This window comes from Galeopterus variegatus, unplaced genomic scaffold (assembly GCF_000696425.1).
Source record: "Galeopterus variegatus unplaced genomic scaffold, G_variegatus-3.0.2 Scaffold1221, whole genome shotgun sequence".
Lineage (NCBI taxonomy): Eukaryota > Metazoa > Chordata > Mammalia > Dermoptera > Cynocephalidae > Galeopterus > Galeopterus variegatus.
Genome location: NW_007727332.1, coordinates 132967 through 152022, shown reverse-complemented (window position 1 = coordinate 152022; position 19056 = coordinate 132967). Strand labels below are relative to the sequence as shown.

At 43.3% G+C, this 19056-nt stretch overlaps 3 protein-coding genes and 1 pseudogene across 4 annotated transcripts in view; 2 read left to right on the top strand and 2 right to left on the bottom strand.

Moving 5' to 3' along the window:
* The window catches only part of LOC103592790 (survival motor neuron protein), a 40341-nt gene extending 39757 nt beyond the window's left edge, over nucleotides 1–584 (bottom strand). Inside the window, exon 1 of the mRNA XM_008575639.1 lies at nucleotides 505–584. The gene's annotated coding sequence lies outside the window, so the exon portion shown is untranslated. The remainder of the gene's footprint in view (nucleotides 1–504) is intronic.
* Nucleotides 585–3377: 2793 nt separating this feature from the next.
* On the top strand, nucleotides 3378–4803 carry LOC103592788 (annotated as a pseudogene).
* A 2389-nt stretch (nucleotides 4804–7192) lies between these two features.
* On the bottom strand, nucleotides 7193–11212 carry LOC103592787 (small EDRK-rich factor 1). The gene is made up of 3 exons (XM_008575632.1): nucleotides 11047–11212; nucleotides 10170–10278; nucleotides 7193–7470 (listed from the first exon to the last, which is right to left on the bottom strand). Exons 1-3 carry the CDS (start codon nucleotides 11051–11053, stop codon nucleotides 7398–7400), a joined length of 189 nt encoding a protein of 62 aa, XP_008573854.1. The 5' UTR covers nucleotides 11054–11212; the 3' UTR covers nucleotides 7193–7397.
* A 4988-nt stretch (nucleotides 11213–16200) lies between these two features.
* The window catches only part of BDP1 (B double prime 1, subunit of RNA polymerase III transcription initiation factor IIIB), a 94486-nt gene continuing 91630 nt past the window's right edge, over nucleotides 16201–19056 (top strand). For both annotated transcript variants that reach the window (XM_008575631.1, XM_008575630.1), the window contains exon 1: nucleotides 16201–16618. In XM_008575631.1, the coding sequence (XP_008573853.1) occupies nucleotides 16407–16618 (212 nt within the window). In that variant the 5' untranslated portion in view covers nucleotides 16201–16406. The remainder of the gene's footprint in view (nucleotides 16619–19056) is intronic.

Genomic DNA, 19056 nt, shown 5'->3' with positions numbered 1-19056 from the left:
TTTTTTTTTTTTTTTTTTTTTTTTTTTTTTTTTTTTAAAAGATGACCGGTAATGTGTAATCAACCCTTGACTTGGTGTTGTCAGCACCACGCTCAGCCAGCGAGCGAACCGGCCATCCCCATATGGGATCCGAACCCGGGGCCTTGGTGCCATCAGCACCGCACTCTCCCGAGTGAGCCACAGGCCGGCCCGAGTATTTGTATTTTTTAAATTTTATCTTAGCTTTGCAGTAAAAAGATTGAACATCTATTGTTTTAGTCTGCCCAGCATCTATTCTCCCTTCTTTTTGTCAAATAACCCCAAATTTGTTTGGGGGACCACCTACTGGATGCAGTCTTGGTTTTACCATCACCATGGGCAACCTGCCTTCCTCTTGCTGAGGGGTGGGCACATAAATAAGTTCAGTTGGAGATACTCTGAATGACATAAAGACTAAAAATAATTGTCAGAACTTTAATCTCAAAGCAGCACTGTGGAAAAAAAAAACTGTCTCATAGTACCTACCCTTAAGATACCTGGAACTGTTCCAATTCTTGACCTTTCCAAAACTTTGAGTCTTCGACTTTTCCTTGACTCTGGAGTCTCTCATCCTTTCAAACAATTTGTTATAAATTAATGATTCTGTTGCTGCAACCAAAAATTCCAATATACCATGAAATCAGAAGTAATAGACCACATATTTTTTATGCCCTAATGGATAAATATTAAAGCATATATTAGGGCTGGCCAGTTAGCTCAGTTAGAGCATGATGTTAATAACACCAAGGTCCAGGGTTCGATCCCTGTACCAGCCAGCTGCCTGAAACAAACAAAATAAAGCATATATTAAAATAATTATGTAACTACGTTAAGTGTCCATTCATAAGCCAGTCACCTTTAGTGATACAAGTCCCCCCTTTGACCAAAAAAAAAAAAAAAAAAAAAAAAAAAATAGACAAAAGTCTTTGTCACGTAATACATATTTCTTTCTTTCTTTTTTTTTTTCCCCTTTTTGTCTTTTTTACTGACCGGTAAAGGGATTGCAACCCTCAGTGTCGCGCCCAGACCGGACCGGGACCGGCAACGGGATCGCAACCCTCGGTGTTGCCCACACTCCTTGCTCAGCCAGTGAGCGGCCGGTCTGTATGTGGGATCCAAATCCTCGGCGGGAGCGCCGCCGCGCTTCCCAAGCGGCACACTGTAGCAGTGCACCACCGGGCCGGCCCCCGTAATACATATTTCTAACAAGAAAGTATTCAATAGGATTATGTTGTTGATAACAGCCAGGTTGGTTGGCAGATTTCTTATAAAAACACAAGTGTACACAAAGCCTCACCAAACTATGCTGCAAGCAAATGTTTCTGCACAGATACAGCAGTAAGCAAAGTCCCCAACTGGTAAAGTAGCAACAGTAGTATGTGGCATGGAAAATATTTCTACAAAAGTCACGTTATAATCAAATTAGAAAATCTCAATTTAGGGCCGGCCTGGTGGCGCACTGGAGAATGCGCCGCTTGGGAGTGCGGCGGTGCTCCCGCCGAGGGTTTGGACGTGTGCATTCATAGTGCTGTAATCAACAGGGAAAGGTTGGATAAAACAGACGGTTTAAAGTCAGCCAAACCCAGCTTCTTCGGATGTTGGGTTGTTAGTATTGAACCTGAAAGTCATAGTTTTAGCTTCTTGTCTGATGAAATGAAAATTTAGAAACCATTCATGTAAGTGTTCTTTATTAAATACTATGATCTCCGATTTTATTTTATTTTAATTTCCAATTGATAAATGAGCAGTAGTTTGAAGCATTCCAATTTCTTTCTCTTTTATATTTTAAACAACCTATAAATAAATTCTTCAGGAGATATTGATGAAAATGATGCTAAAATCCTTTTCGAATATGAGAAATATTTTGATAATGTGATTTTACCCTCTAATTTAAACTTTTTTTTTTTTTAAAGATGACCGGTAAGGGGATCTTAACCCTTGACTTGGTGTTGTCAGCACCACGCTCAGCCAGTGAGCGAAACGGCCATCCCTATATGGGATCCGAACCCGGGGCCTTGGTGTTATCAGCACCACACTCTCCCGAGTGAGCCACGGGCCGGCCCCTAAACTGCATATTTTAAAATTAAATTTTAGTTTGTTTTTTTTTTAAGAGGTCCTCATCACCAAAGGCAATTAGGAAGTTACCTAAAGAAGTTAACATGCTCTCTGCTTAGTCACTGCTAAAAACCCTGACACAGATGGTAAAACATACAAATATCATAATCTGTCAAAGTCAGTTTTATATTAGATTTTCACTTTAGGAATATGTTTTTTAAAGTTCAATAGTTTTGAAAGAGATTATAGACTAAAATCTAAATGTCGTAATATGACGCCTACCTTGAATGGAAAGGCTGTCTTTACAAGGTGGCATTTTAATATTATACAAAAAAGACTAAGTCACTTTCTGGAAGTAGGAAACTCTTCCCATCTATAAAAAGATGGGGGGAAAATGTATATACATAAAATTATATATATTATAATATACATCAAAATTACATATATAAATATTATATAATTGTATATAAAAAAAGACTAAGTCACTTTCTGGAAGTAGGAAACTCTTCCCATCTATAAAAAGATGGGGGGGAAATGTATATACATAAAATTATATATATTATAATATACATCAAAATTACATATATAAATATTATATAATTGTATATGAATATTATTATAACTATATTTAAATTATGTATAAATATTATATTTTACAATTATATAAAATCATAATATATAATATTTACATATAATTATATATGTTTACATATATTGTATATAATTGTTATATGTGTGTGTGTGTATATATATATATATATTTTTTTTTTGGCAGCTGACTGGTATGGGGATCGAACCCTGGATCTTGGATCAGCACCAGACTCTAAGAAACTGAGCTAACCAGCCAGCCCCTATTTTTTAAAAGTTAAGGGGGCCGAACCCGTGGCTCACTCGGGAGGTGCGGCACTGGGAGCGCCGAGGCAGCAAGGTTCGGATCCTATATAGGGATGGCCAGTGCGCTCACTGGCTGAGCGCGGTGCGGGAGACACCAAGATTGTTCCTGGCTACTGGCCAACTGGGCATCAACAGTAGAGTGAGGGTCCAAGGGCAATAGTACTAGTCAGGGTCATGGACTATGGTGCAAATTCCCTGTCCCTTTCACTCCAGACCTGTGTCTGTGAGAAGCACAGCCCTGGGCTAGGTCTGGGCAGCTAGGTGCCAGGAGACCCCATCAAGTCTGGGGCAAAGGGCTTTGGGACCTGGCAGGCAACCCCTTGTGCCTGGAGCCAAGCATCCTGCTTGTGAGCGAGCTAGTCATACCACCCATTGGCCAGCCAGCACTTAGGCTTGCAGAGCCCATCTTCATGCTAAAAGTCCTCAAGGGTGCTTAGTGGTCTGCCTCAGATGAGCCTCAGGCTTGGTTAATTCAGCTGAGGGGTACATGAGTGCATGAGTGCATGAGCTGGGCCTCCACAGGCTGCCAGCCTCAGCAGGTCCAGGGGGACGGGCCTCCCTAGGCAGAGAAGCCTGTGTACCACATGGCAAAGCCATCATTTCTGATGGTCCTTGCATAGACTAGACTCTGGCTTGGCCCATGTAGGCTGCACACTGTAGGTGGCACTGGCCTGGTCCCTGGAAAGCTCAAAGGTGTATTTCAGAGAGTGAAGGGGACCCTGCTAGACTGCAGTCTGTAGCCCACTACTCCTACTTTACAGACCAGCCAATTCCTGCTGGAGGCCCCTGGTGATATGGGGAGACCATGTCCAAATCCCTGAATGCCTGCTGAATGCTGAGGCAGCAGGTCTGCACCCTATTCATCATCGGCTTCAAGTTCACATTTTCCCTCTTCCTCACGATCTACTAGCACATTGTTGGAGAGCCCAAGGACCAGAGGCAACTTTATAACCTGCCTGCAGACACCCCCTGGCCTCCCTTTGTTGCCTCCACCCTGCCCTCCAGCAACCCCTGACCCGGAAACGTCTTCTTCTTGGAGACTTCAGACTGAACCAACTCCAACTTCCTGTTCATGTGCTAGGTGGAGTCGGCTGCCAGGACTGTCCCTGGTGGTGGTCCTGATGAAGGGCTTGCCCGGCGGCAACGCCTCCCAGCCCTGGCACCTTGGCATCGCTTCTGGGCTGCTTTGCCAACGTCCAGATGCTCCACTGGACCTGGAGGGGTGGTTCCGGGACACGCCCCTGGCAGCCTGGTATGTGGCTGTGTGGCGGCAGTGGGAACCCTACCTGCTGCCCATGCTTTCTGACACCTCCAGGATCGCATTCATGTGGAAGTTCAAGGGTATCTACCCGGACGTGGACTTCATCGTCCTCAAGAACCTGAGGTACCCGATCAACATGCTGGGCGCCCCATCCCACTTATGTCTGCATTGGCGCCTTCCTAGCCTTCAAGCACAGGCATGAGTTCATGGCACTGTGCACACACGACTTTGTGGTCAACTACAAAGGCTGGATTTGGGGCCACTAGGGCGCGCAGCTGCTCATGCGGGGCTTCAGGAAGTGATGCTCCATCCGCAGCCTGGGAGAGAGCTGCTCCTGCCACAACGTCACAACACTGCCCCAAGAGGCCTTCTACCCCATCCGCTGTCAGAACTGGAAGTACTTCAAGGACTTCAGCCCTGAGGAGCTGCCCTGGCTGCTCAACGCCACCTGCACCGTCCACGTGTGGAACAAGAGTCAGGACATGCCCTTCAAGGCCACGTCCAGGGCGCTTTTGGCCCAGCTCCACGCCCACCACTGCCCCACGAGGCAAGAGGCCATGAAGATGTACTTGTGACAGGCCAGTCAGGCTGCTCCCTCACCGTGTCCTGGTGGAAAAGGATGCTCGGCCGCCCTTCCCTGGGTGGGCCTGGGAGAGGGAGATGGGAGCTGCTGCAGCTTGGTTTAGGGCAGGCTGCTGAGGAGGCATTGTGGGAGCACGTGCCGCAGGCCCTAGGATCGCCTCCCTCCATGACAGGGTGAGGCCAGTGCCCCATCTGTGGGTGGGTGGAGGGGCTGACAAGTGGGGCCAGAGTCGGCTGGAGCGAGTCTGGGTCTTCCGCACAGGGGGCGGCGAAGAGCTCAAGCACCTTCAGGGCTGGTGGGGAAGCCAGGCGGGCTGGGGCTGAGATGCCGGGAGGGGAGCTCAGAGGAGGAAGGAGGGAAGAGTTCCCAGACAGGAGAGGAGGTAGCTAGTGGGAGAGCGGGGTGCACACCCAGCCCTGTGAGCCCAGGGAGGGGGTGGTGGCTTTTTTCTGGTTCTGGCCATTTTTTCGGAGGGACTGAGCAGGCCCTGCCTGCCTGCCCATCCTTTCCTGTCTCCAGAAACGTTGCGAGGGGGGCATGGACTGGCTGCCCACTTCCACGGGCACAGGGTCGGGGAGGTTCTTTTGGCCCAGGAGAGGAATTTTAAAGAAAACGTCCCCCACTCACAATAAACAGGAGAAAAATAAATACAATAAAAGTGAAAAAAAATTTTTTAAAGTTAGAAAGTATAATTTTTTTTTACGTTAGGAAAATGTCAGTAATCAATATTCCCTTTTCCCTATTTTTCAAAAATAGGTTAGAGATTGATAAGTGGGTCACAATTTCTCACACATGCCATGAATAGAAAAGGCATTCAAAAAGAATCAAGTAACTATGGAACTGATCTCAGTATATCTTGGGCAGTAGTAGATGCTGCTACTTATTTTCATTAGGACTTATGAAAATTTCTTATGATAATGCACTACCTCCTCTTGAGGATGATGCAAGATAGTATTTTAATGTCAAGTATTCCATGGGGTTTGGTTTTTCCAAATTACATTCTAAGCTGGTACTACATCACCTAGATAATTTTATTTTGCTTTGGCAACAAACTAAAAGAAATATCCTGTGAGCTGGCTGGCAAGTACAGGGTTGGATCCCTGTACCAACCAGCCGCCCAACCCACTTCTCCAAAAAATAATAATAAAATAAATATCCAAACTAAAGTTAGTACATAAATGAACTTTTCTAAAATTATTCACCAATATTTTCCCTTAATATTTTGTACTTACCAGTTTACCTCTGAAGAAGTTTAACTATTTTAGTTATCTTGCTTAAATATACTGTGACAGGTGTCAATATATTACAACAGTTAGACCTAATTTTCTTCCTCTCAGATAGCTTTTCTGCCTCACTTGAAGAAACATATGGTCATGTTGAAGTTAAAAATCAAACCCTTATCTTAACAATTTATTTAATTAAATGTTGTAAAAATTAATCAAGAACAATCGGTTTTGAATTTAATTCTTAATGACTAATTACAGCTTAGAATCTTCCTTATCCTAATATCCCTGTTATTTTGGAAACTGTAGATTTCCCTAGATTTATATTAAATTTTTAAAAGCCTAAACTTTTCTTCTATGCCACAAGATATTTTATTTGTATTTTATTATTTATTATTATTATTTTTTAAAGATGACCAGTAAGGGTATCTAAACCCTTGACTTGGTGTTGTCAGCACCACGCTCAGCCAGTGAGCGAACCGGCCATCCCTATATGGGATCCGAACCCGGGGCCTTGGTGTTATCAGCACCACACTCTCCCGAGTGAGCCACGGGCCGGCCCAAGTTCAGAAGTTTTTGAAGAGGCTCAGAACAGATTGAAATATAGCACTCATTCCAAAATATTTCTTAAACATTTTTTAGTTTTCTTTTTTTCCCCTCATTCCAAAAATTTTTAACGCTATAAGTAGGCCTTTTTCTTTTTTGGCAGCCAATTAATTGGTAAGGGGATCCAAATCCTTGACCTTGTATAAGCAGAACTCTGACACCTCATTTAATTTACATCCATTTAGTTGCTATTCCAGGTGGTTTGTATTAGCTATTGCAAATTCTTCATGCAAACCAGTTGATTACAAAGCAAAATTATTCAAATGGATCTTAATTCTATTATACAATAAAATTGACCTTTTTTATTTTTAACTTTTTTGGCAGCTGGCTGGCTAAGGGAATCTGAACCCTTGACCTTGGTGTTATAACACCACACACTGCACTCTAACCAACTGAGCTAACTGGCCAGGCCTAAAATTTGCTTTAAAGATCTACTTTAACAAAATTTATGATGAAGATTCTAGATTTATATAAGAGAACCTATTTGATCACATTACCTATCAAATTACACAAATGTTCAAAGCTGACAAAAAAATAACATTCACCAATACATCATATGCATGGTGTTTTATTCTTTGAAGAATGGTTCTAAAATATCACACTAAGTCAGGCTGAAAGGTAAAGTTTAAAATAAACAGTTTTATAAGGATAGATTATATCATATGTAATGACTGTTCACTCTACCAAATCTCGAGATCTGAGAGCTTATGATACACCGAGTTGGCAGTAGCACCCAGGTTTTCCAAACAGCCAGTCATCATTTTTCTCTTGTCTGCATAGACTTCTTCTCATTAGCTGCCTTCTGCTTTTGTTGCATGATCTCAGAGTCCCTATAATGGATGAAAAGGCTATAAGTTGTTACAGAAAAACTGATTTTATGTTCTCAGTTGCTTTCTACACATAACTCATTAAGTACATTAGAAGACAATTTAAAAGAAAGTATAAACATTCATGTCTTTCTGTTTTCACGGATGGAGACAAAATGGAAAGGCAAAGACTGCAAAGGCTTTGAAGTCAGATTATTTTAAATACCATCTCTACTATTATCATGACCTTGGGCAAATAGTCTCAAAGCCCTTTCAAAATCAGAGCAATATACATCAAAATTGTTCTGAGACTAGCTATTAATGTATATAAGAGAATCTCACATTAGGCAGCCACATGCAGAAATAATGGCAATTACTCTTGGTTGTTAACAAAGTTAATTCACTCTAATTTTTTTTTCCTGAAAGAAGAGTAATTTAAAAAGTCTCCTAGATTTCCTAACTGGTACCTAGGATTAGGACATGATGTTATGAAGCAATTCAGTTTCTTATAAGACAAAAAGCTCAATAGCTAGTGATGAGAACTGGATTACACTAAAGAAAATCAGGATATTCAGGACACTTTCGTTGCCCTTTGAGTCGCTTAACTGAAACTCCACATACCACATTAACTCTGAACTATAACCAGACTACCTGGGCTAAGTGATCCATGAGTCCATGGCTCCCATATTTTAAAAATATATTAAATGGCTATGTAATCAGCACCTACTTTGTGCCAAGCATTACTGGCTATGGCTTAAGTCCCACAACTGAGTTATCAACCCCATGTTTCAGATATAAAAAAAAAAAAGGCTCAGCACTAAACTTTGCCCTAATCACATAATTACCAAGGTCTGTCCAATTTCAAAGTCTTGGCTATTTATCAGGATGATTTAGAATTAGATTTTAATTCAGGATTGAATAGATCTATCCATGACACTAAGACATTTCTGCAAAGCCAGTAGCAAAAACAAGGAATAGAAGGAAGGAAAAATAAGACAGCTACAAAGAAATGAGATACAGTGGAAAAGAATAGTGATCATTATTTTTCTGTTTGAAACCAAACTCTGCTGTGCTTGTTGTATGACCTTAGTAATGTTACTGAAGTTCAGAGCCTCAGTTTCCTATTCTACACATTGGTGTTAATACCACTTTTCAGGGCTGTGATGAATAGAGATAACAGATACATAGCATCTAGAACAGAGCTTTTATAAGGAGTAGATATTCAGTAAACAATGGCTATTTCTGAACCAAGCTAGACACAGTTCTCCAATAAAAATTATTTCAGAGTCACTGATCCATACCATATTCACTTTTACTGGACTAGCCGGTTAGCTCAGCTGGTTAGAGCACTGTCAAAAAATAAATAAAAGGTGTTCCCTGTGTTCACCCAGTAAATTCACTTTTACTCCAATGTGAGTAAACAGAAACTATTTATTTATTTATTTTGGCAGCTGGCTGGTACAGGGATCTGAACCCTTTACTTTAGTGTTAATGAGCACCATGCTCTAAACAAGTGAGCTAACTGGCCAGCCCAGTAAACAGAAATTTAAGGTGAAGCTAAACGCTTTTATAATAAATATTATCAAAAGAAAACGTGAAGTGATAGTTAAGGGATTCAACCTCATTAACCAATAATTCTTAACTGTGGCTGTACATTGGAATCACCTGGGGAGCTGTTTTTAGTCAGGTTTTAAGATATAACCAAGGTATAATAAAAATTACCCAGCATGCTTTTTAATGCCCAACTCCAGACCAATTAAATAAGAACTGGGTGTAGGGCACAGGCTTGAGTAGCCATCAAGGTTTCCCAGGTGATTATGATGTGCAGCCAGGATTGAGAACCACTGATAAGCCAACAGGAAGCACATGCAGTTATTCACCTAACCTCCAGTTCCATATGGAAAATTTGACTTTAGAATAAGATTAAACTTTGGCTAGCTTTTTTAGAAACATAAACACACTTTTTTCTTAACTTAAGCTGCAGTCTCATTAAAGCATTGTACTATTTGTCACACGTAAGTTTCTTATCAAGACTATGTACATGCATTCTCTACAACCTAGTGGATCTTCAGAAGTCAATACAGCTACAAATACCTTTTTTGTTTCTCTTTCAGAACAGTTATCACTATAATTGAGCCACTTGTCTCCAGACTAGTTTGGGTAGGCTGTCTGCTTTGAAATTGTTGTGTCCCTAGCACCTAACAGTGCCTTATTTTGCTGAATAAAGTTCTTATTGTTGTGGAGGAGCTGCATGAGATTTTCTGCAAAACAAGCTCCAGTGCTTTAAACTCTTCATCCACAGGTAAGGGTAATGACTACCCCATATGGTTTTACTGTGCCTGGCACAAAACAGATACTCATCACTGTCAACCCCTTCCACAGGTTAGGCCCACTCTACCAATGTTTTTTTGTTTTTTTTTTGTCTTTTTTCGTGACCGGAAACGGATCGCAACCCTCAGTGTCGCGCCCGTACTGGACCGGGACCGGCAACGGGATCGCAACCCTCGGTGCTGCTCCCGCACCTCGCTCAGCCAGTGAGCGGCCGGTCTGTATGTGGGATCCGAACCCTCAGTGGGAGCGCCGCCACGCTTTCCAAGTGGCGCACTGTAGCAGTGCGCCACCAGGCTGGCCCTCTACCAATGTTTTAAAAATGCTTTTCATTCTCCAAAGTGTAGCTTCAATCAAAACTTCAGTGATTTGAGAATTCTATTTGTACCACTTACCTCTGCTTTCTCTGAGAGGTAGTCAAGCTATCCTCTTTTCTTTTTCCTTTACTAATTTCCTGGGTTTTCTTCATGTTTTTCTGGCGGGCAAGTTCTCGTTGATTTCCACCTACAAAGACAAACTGTCATGTTCTTTTCCCATCTCCAGAATTATTAATAATTCCATTAAAGGGCTCTTAAGCATCTGAAGTTTGACTTTTAATAGATAAGCCAGCAAAGTATTGCATTGATGGTGTTCCCAGATCTGACAAGGAGGAAGCTTAAAGGTACTTAAGAGTATTATCATACCAATCTAGATGTTCACTAGCTATAAATATCAGATCTTTTAAAACAGGCATTCCGATCACCTGTCTCTATGGGCCAGTATTCCAAAATAAGTTCTGGTTTTTGATGGGTGTGGGTGGAAAGAGAACGATACAGATCACACCTCGCACAAGTTCAGCAATTCGACTGTTCAAGCTAGCAAATGCAGATGCCTGTAAAACCCTACATGTAAGGGTCAAACAAAAGAACCAGGAGGAGACTCAGTCGGAGCTCCGGATCCTCATTAGGCCTTAAGACTTTAGATATCTGCTGTAATCCGCCTCCAAACAAGGACCACCACCCTGGGGTGGCCGTCTCCCCACACCTCCCACGAGTGCTTTCGTGTGTTCATTACCATGCAAACTTGCGCCTCGGAGGCAGGCACCTGTCCGGCCTGAGAGGCCGGAACGGAACCCACCGTCCTTCTCCCTCTGCTGATGGAAGCTGGGGTCCCAGCCCCGCCGGCCCAAGGGATTTACCGGTGAGACCCCGCCTACCCCGCCAGCCGCGCCGCGGTGCTAGGCTCACTCGCCTGACGCTCCCCGCCGTTTCCCCCACCCGTCCGCACACTCACGGGCCATGCTGACCACCGGACAGAGCCTGGAAGAGAGCAACTCGGAAAGGCAACGGCGCCCTGCACGCTCAGCCGCCCTTACCACCCGTCGGTCTGCACGTCTGAGCCCGAGCGGGCCGTTTGCCGGGCGTCGCCTCACCTCGGTCGGTGGCCCCGCCCACGGAGAGCCGACAACAGCCGCCGGCGTGGCCCGTGAGCCACTGCGCGTCCGGCCGCCGCAGCTCCCGGGTAATTGGCCAGGCCCTAGGCCTGCTTCCAAGCAAGTTTGGTGGAGCTTAGGAAGCTCTGAGAGAGGGTCTGGCACTGGAGCTTGACCAGCCCATCCCCCTTTTGATAACAAACGACAATAAATAACTACAATTATCTAACTTTCGACAAAGAACGTTAGCTTTCATTCATCCTCTTGCAGAGGCTGGAAGGGAGGCAGGAGACTGAACAGACTGAGGGTTAACCCTACGAAAGGCAGTGCGGGCCCTTTACATATTTTATTTTTTTGTTCTAGCAGCACTCCTGTAAAGTAGGCTTCATTGTCCTCATTTTGCGGAAGAGACTAACCTAACAGGAACTGGTAGAAGTGAGAATCAAATTTAAGACGGACTCTAAAGCCTGTTCATTTTCCACTTTATCCCAGTGCCCTTGTCACTGTCAACAGTGTTTTATGAGTTTTTATTTACTGGGTTCATGCTTGGGATGTGTGGTGTGTGAAAGAAAGTGAGCAGAGATGCTGGGTACAGTTCAAGCTTTATTAAAGAAAGAATTCTGTTGGGCTGTGCTCAGAGTGGCAGGCAGCCCAGGGCTGCCCTGAAAATGGGGACAGCACCACGTGTGGGGGTGGTAGAGCTTATATACTGCACCAAGGGCTGGCTGATACCATCAACGAGGGTCATTATGCTAATGTGGATCCGGGTGGAGAACTGTGTCCTTGCAGAAACAAAAGAGGTTTCTGTTTAAGTCAGGGGGCTTCTCCTAAAGGGAAGGGGTGAGGGGAGGGGAGGAGGTGGGTGGTGCTGTTTTGTACTTGGACTTGTCTAAAGTGTCGCTGGTTATGTGGCAGATCTATTAGTGGGGAGAGGATGGCAGGGAGTGCAGTCATACCACAAATTCAGAATAGCCCAGAATAATCTGGACACCTATGTAAAAGCTGTGGACCATCTGCCATTGCTAGAAACAGACGTGTAAACATGCTCGTATGATTCATACTTTTCTTCACCTATTCCATTAATTGTTACAAACTGAGATGGTCTGGAGGTCCTAAAATTCCCTTATGTATTTAAAAGCTTTTATTTTGGTGTTGGCCGGTTAGCTCAGTTGGTTGGAGCATGGCGCTGATAACACCAAGATCCAAAGTTCCATCCTTGCACTGGCCAGCGGCCTATATATATTATATATATAGCTTTTGTTTTGGAAGATTTCAAATATATACAAGAGAAAACATACACAGAAAATACTATAATAGACCCCCAAGTACATATGACCAAACTTCAACAAGTTTTGCCTTATAAAATCGCCTATTTTAGAGAAGGTGGGAGAAAGTGGTGAAGACTAAGGGCTCTGTAGATGGAATGTCTGGGTCGAAAGCTCAGCTTTATCAATTAGTATCTGTGTCAGTCTGGGCACATTATTTGGGTGTTTTAAAGCTTCCTTACCTGTAAAATGGGGAGGTAATTGTACCTCTTTCATTAATTGAATTAATATATGTGAAGTACTAAGTGCCCAGCATAGAGTGGCCCTCAATATGTTAGCTATTATTGTCATTATTCTTTGTACTTTGGAGAGCCTTGCACACTTATCATTCTCTCCATGCCCAACACTCCTCAGTACTGCTTACAGGTCAGGGGTCTGTTTCCACTTAGTGAATCTCTTCTTGAGTAACTTGAGCAGGGGGAAGAAAATAGACTTTCTGGCCCAGCTCTTTACAGAAATAAAGAGATCATCTAAAGAGGAAGGGAAGAGAAGGAATTTGGGATTGGAAGGTAAGTGGTAAAGTTGTTTCCGTATGTGCTCTCAATTTATAATCTAATTGAGCTTTTTTCTTTTTTTTTTTTTTCCCTTTTTGTCTTTTTTACTGACCGGCAACGGGATCGCAACCCTTGGTGTTGCGCCCTTTTTTTTCCTTTTTGTCTTTTTTTACTGACTGGTAACGGGATCGTAACCCTCGGTGTCGCGCCCATACCGGGGACCGGCAACGGGCTCACAACCCTTGGTGTTGCGCCCGCACTGCACTCAGCCAGTGAACGGGAACCGGTCTCCACATGGGATCTGAACCCTCGGCGGGAGCGCCGCCGCACTCCCAAGCGGCGCACTCTCCAGTGCACCACCGGGCCGGACCATAATTGAGCTTTTTTCTTTACAGCTGAAAATAAAGTTTTTGAGTTGTAGGGGTACACATGATGTACACCACATACACAAGATATGTTGGGTATTCTGCCAGAGAAAACTGGAGATGTAAAAAATCACTGTGATGCCACTAAGTTTACTCCACAAACTTGGGTGTGTAATAAATGTCCTATAACTTTATTTAATTTAATTTTTTTTTTGATGGCTGGCCAGTATAAGGATTTGAACTCTTGACCTTGGTGTTATGACTTTATGTTTAATAATAAAACTAAATATGACTCTGATCCCATCTCTGTACTAGTGGGAAATTAAATCTTAGTCATTATTGACTTCTTTACTTACAAAGTTGTGGGAATGCCTTAGACTCTTAAGTGGAGAACAGAACATTTGGAGAAAGGCCTTGTGTCTTCAGTTTGTATCAGAATTTGCTATCCAAAGCTGTATGGTCCTGGCAGTGGCTCCAAGATTCCTGAGATATCTTCAGCAGGGCTTTCTTTTTTGAGTTCTTGAGTTTCTTCATATATAACTGAGGTCCTGTTCCTTCCACAAGAAGAGAGGGAGCCCATGGAACTCACAGACCTCCATTTTCTTCTCAGTCTTAAAAGAATCTCTTTTCTTTTCTCTGGTTTAGCCTTGCCTTCTTACTCTCTAAAGCACTGGCTCATTTTCTTCCCCCTTCTGGATGACCTATTTCTTCAAACAGTTCAGGATTGTATTCCTTTGACATTTTGTTACTAATACAGCAGTATGTTCTTGCAGAATTTTCTTTCCTTTCCAAGAAGGAAGTAAGGCTGAGATAGGAGGGGCTCAGTTTCCACCGGTTTGGGTTTCAGGACACACCTTTGGGTTTCAAGTCACTCCCTGAAGTGTCTGTCGCCTCATTTAGGCCCTCCCCTAGAGAACAGTTACTATTGCTTATTGGACCTATTTTTGGCACCAACATGTGAAAATTGAGAGCTCAGGGCGTTGATTTATGCAAATCAAGTGGCTGGGCATGCTCAGTAGGGAGGGGTTTAATAACCATTACAGCTGACCATGCTTAGTAGAGGGGAGTTTATCCTTTGTATGACCTTCCACTAGAGGTGTAGGAGAGCGCTGAATATTCTGTGTTTTTTACAGTGGTTATGTTGGAATTCAACCAATGAGTGGGCTCAGAAAAAGAGACTAACCGAGCATGTGCAAGACTATGTTACATAACTGGGAACCACCTCCTTATTTAAATATTCATTAGATAACATGAATATGTATTAGCAAAACTATAAAAGACAAGTTCTGGTGAGGTGGGGCTTCTCTCTCCCTCTCCTTCCTCCCCCTCCCTCCTCTGCTTCCCCCTCCCCCCCCCTCGTTTTGCAGTTCACCTGTGTATCAAACATGCCTTCAGCAGACTGCTGTTCACTCTGGTGCCAGTCTGCCCTTTGTAAAGTTTATTTCTTACTTTTGTATTAAACTTGCTGCAGTGAGTTGCTTGCTTTCCTGGAGCCCACCTGCATCTTGCTGGGAGAGGTGTGTATACTTTACTTTTGTGTTAAGCTTATCTCTAAGGGGCTGTTGCTCACTCTCTTGAGCCAGCCTACTCTTTGTAATAAACGTTAAGTGTGCATTTCTTACTTTTGTACTAAACTTGGTGCAGACCCTGCTCAGTCTGTGCAGCTAGGCTGCACTTTCTCTGTGAAGCCTATACTTCTTAACCATTACATTAACCTATTTTCACTTTGTACTGTGACTCTATCCTCGAATTATTTCCTGCGGTGGAGTCAAGAATCTGCTAGAGGATGAGGTGGGTTATATCAAGGTCTTTTTCTTTCCGTGAGTCTTAGGGGATTTGTATCACAGGTCCAAGCACTGGCCTATACCTACAGAGCCAACCTCATCTCTGGCTATTTTTCTCTCATCATAGAGGCTTTCCCTAACTACCTTAATGCCAGCCATCATATCACCCTTTAACTTTCTTTCATGACATTTAACATTCTTAAATTATCGTGTTCATTTGTTGTATTTTCTCCTCCCCAACGTAGAACATCTTGCTTATTGTTCTATTGCTACTTCTTGAAGCAGATTAAGAACAGTCACATTAATTTACAAAGTTTCAACTGTAATAATTTTTGGACTTGTAATAAATACATTCACATTAAAAGGACACGAGAGCATACAGTGAATAGTCTTCCTTGTCCGACGTGTTTCCCAGAAATCCAGTTCCCTTCCTAGGAGGTAACAATTACCAGTTTCTTCATACCAGAATTTCTTTTTTTTCTTTTAAAGATGACCGGTAAGGGGATCTCAACCCTTGGCTTGGTGTTGTCAGCACCACGCTCAGCCAGTGAGCGAACCGGCCATCCCTATATGGGATCCGAACCCGGGGCCTTGGTGTTATCAGCACCGCACTCTCCCGAGTGAGCCACAGGCCGGCCCTTCATACCAGAATTTCTAATCTATGTTCTACTCAATTTAGAATTTCTAACCCCTGGGGATACTCTGGTGAGCAGACACTGCTCTCATACTTTTTAACTGCTCTTCAGGACCCTTTAAAAGCAAAATAGGCCAGCGATTTTAATAGTTTCTGTAAAAGTTTGAGCTAAGGAGTCGGCTGCCACCTTTCCTTCTTTCTAGCAACTTCTAAGGATGTCTGGATAGAAAAAGAGCACATATTTTTGCATCTCAATTGACGGTTCACAGGTAATCCAGTTTCCGTAGTTTGGTAGTTGCCATGGCTCCTGGCGCCGTGCGTCTGACGTCATCCAGCGGCGCTAGCTGATGACGCAATCAGCCCCAGCGCCGTTTGAGGGCGGGGGCGCAGGGAGGAGGGAAAAATTTAGCTCAGTGTGGCAGGGACATGAGGAAGAGGCGGCGGAGGGAGAGAGGAGGAGGGGGCGGCGGTGGGGGCGTGAAACTGCCGTAGCTTTTCTCTGGGCTGGTGGTGTGGCTTTGTGCGGAGGGCGTAGTTCGTAACCCCCTCTGCAGGCACCGCTGGGGCTCGGGGCTGACAGCGGCCGTGGAGCCGCTTCCCCGGGCCCCCTGGCTCCGCCATGTTCCGTAGGGCACGCCTTAGCGTGAAGCCGAATGTCAGGCCTGGTTTAGGCGCCAGGGGCTCCTCCGCCCCCAATCCCCAGCGTGGACAAGAGTCTCCCAGGCCGCCGGAGCCTGCGGCAGACTCAGCTCCAAAGCCAGAGGAGCCCACGGATGTGCCCGCGGCGGATTTCAGGGGAGCGGAGCCTCAAGAAAAGGCTACTAGGAGCAGGTAAGCCCTTGCAGAGGGGAGTGTTTTCATCTGTCCCTCCTCTCCCGACCTGTCACCTGGTTGCTGGGCAAATGAACTTTACGAGTACTCCCTCGTTTGCAATAAGCCTTTCAGTTGAGGTCCGATGAAAGCACTCCAAACTGCAGTTTGTCCCTTTGACCGCAGTGTGTGGTCAGTGTGGATTTTGTCACGGCTTATGGATCCTCGTGGAGGAGATCGTGTCTTCATGTGGTGGTGGTGGGAATGTAAGTGTTAACAGTTCTGAAGTGAAGAATATCCACACGATTCGTTTGAGAATATGGATTACTGTAGTTTTTTTTTTTTTTTTTAAAGGTGACCGGTAAGGGGATTTTAACCCTTGACTTGGTGTTGTCAGCACCACGCTCAGCCAGTGAGCGAACCGGCCATCCCTATATGGGATCCGAACCCGTGGCCTTGGTGTTATCAGCACCACACTCTCCCGAGTGAGCCACGGGCCGTCCCTGGATTACTGTAGTTTTTATTCTGGAGTGCTTTGCAGGGAAAGTAGTTTAGTTTTTTAATGTTTAAAATATTTATTTTTAAAAGGAGAAGACCAGTATTGCTTTGGTTCTGCTGATTTATGTTAATGGGAAGGTCTGATTACTTGCTTCGGTTTGAGGGTGTGCCCTTTAAGTATGGTGATCATGTTTCCCGAACGGAGAAGCACGGCTTTAGCGTCATGTACCACGTTTGGGTTCAGGACTCTTCTACTTAATTTTACAATTTAAGTATAATTTTCCCAGGCAGAATTTATTCATCTGTGAAATGGGGATAGTAATGCCTGCTTTGGAGCGTTGTTATGGAGATTAGAGGTAATTCATATAAACTTGCACGGGACATGGTAGAATAGTTGCCCACAAGAAGTTTAAAAAAAAAAAAAAGGTGATGGAGCAAAGTAATTAAAGACATGTCAGGCTAAGATGGTCTCTGTTTTTATATTGTGTATTTGACGAAGCCAGCAGACAACCAAACCCGTTAAGTGGCAGTGAGATGGTACAAATTCTGTTTATACCGTGACAGAAAGGTGAAAAATCTGTTCTTTTTGGCATAACTGCTGCTTGGGATAGGGTGTTATTTTGATAGTTCAGAGATGGTTAGTAATTTCCAATGTCTTACATGAATCTGTTTCAAAATTTCTCTCTCAAATGTAGACACCAATACCACTCATTGTTAACTTAATGAAGTTTTAAGAGATTATGTTAAATATATAGAAGGACACCATGATTGATAATTTAATAAATTACTCAGAGATTAGTCTGAGACATTTAAGTTCGAGGATATTTGTTTTCTTAGAGTTGATGTTTAGTGAGTATACTTTTTCAGTCATGTGTTTTCTTTTTTTGTGTGTGGGTATTTGCTACTGTAAAAATCTGCAGGGTATGTAACTGTTCATATGTGTTCAAAATAATTGGGTGAAATGCATATAGTGCATGTATCACATTGTTAAAGGGCTGAGATGAGAATTTAAATTGGAGACTTCCTGGAAATGTTATCCTATAGGTCAAGATATTTTCCATTTTTACATAAAACTAATTGTAAAATATGAAAAAAGTAGACTTTTTAAATCTTGACCTATACCCCCTCTTTTCTTGGCTTTTAGGCCATTCCTGAAATATTTATACCTAATCTGTACCATAACTAAAATATAATTTGGAGTTACTGAATATAGTACTTTTTTTGAGTGAAGAGTTTGTTCTGATAGCTGTATAAGTAGAGTTATACCTGACAAAAGAAGAGCTATTTCTTCCTCAAACAGAATTTGGTTTGGCTAATGTAGCTAAATGTATATCTTAAATACTACAGAACAAATATTTTAGAGGTTTGAAGTTTTGCATATTTGATTTGACTAATTTCAGGTTAAGTACAGTAAAATGCCACTAATTTAGGAATTATAAACTTAATTTAAAAACACAAGCACAACTCTTGGCAATCCAGTAATTCAAATTAGGCTAATTAAGCCTTTATTGGTAACTTAGTTGTTTTTTGTTTGTTTTAAGAGAGCTAAATGAGTAATTATGTGCTCTAATGTGCCAGAGACTTGACATTTTAAAAGATTAAAGGTTTTAATTAGAATTTACATATTTTGGGCCGGCCCGGTGGCGCACTGGAGAGTGCGCTGCGTGGGAGTGCGGCGCTCCCGCCGAGGGTTCGGATCCTATGTGGAGACCGGTTCCCGCTCACTGGCTGAGCGCGGTGCGGGCGCAACACCGAAGGTTGTGATCCCGTTGCTGGTCCCCGGTACGGGCGCGACACCGAGGGTTGCGATCCCGTTACCGGTCAGTAAAAAAAAAAGACAAAAAGGAAAAAAAAAAAATTTACATATTTTGGGCTGGCTGATTAGCTCAGGTGGTTAGAGCACAGCCTTGTAACAACAAAGCCAAGGGTTCTGTTCCCTGTACCAGCCAGCTGCCAAAAAC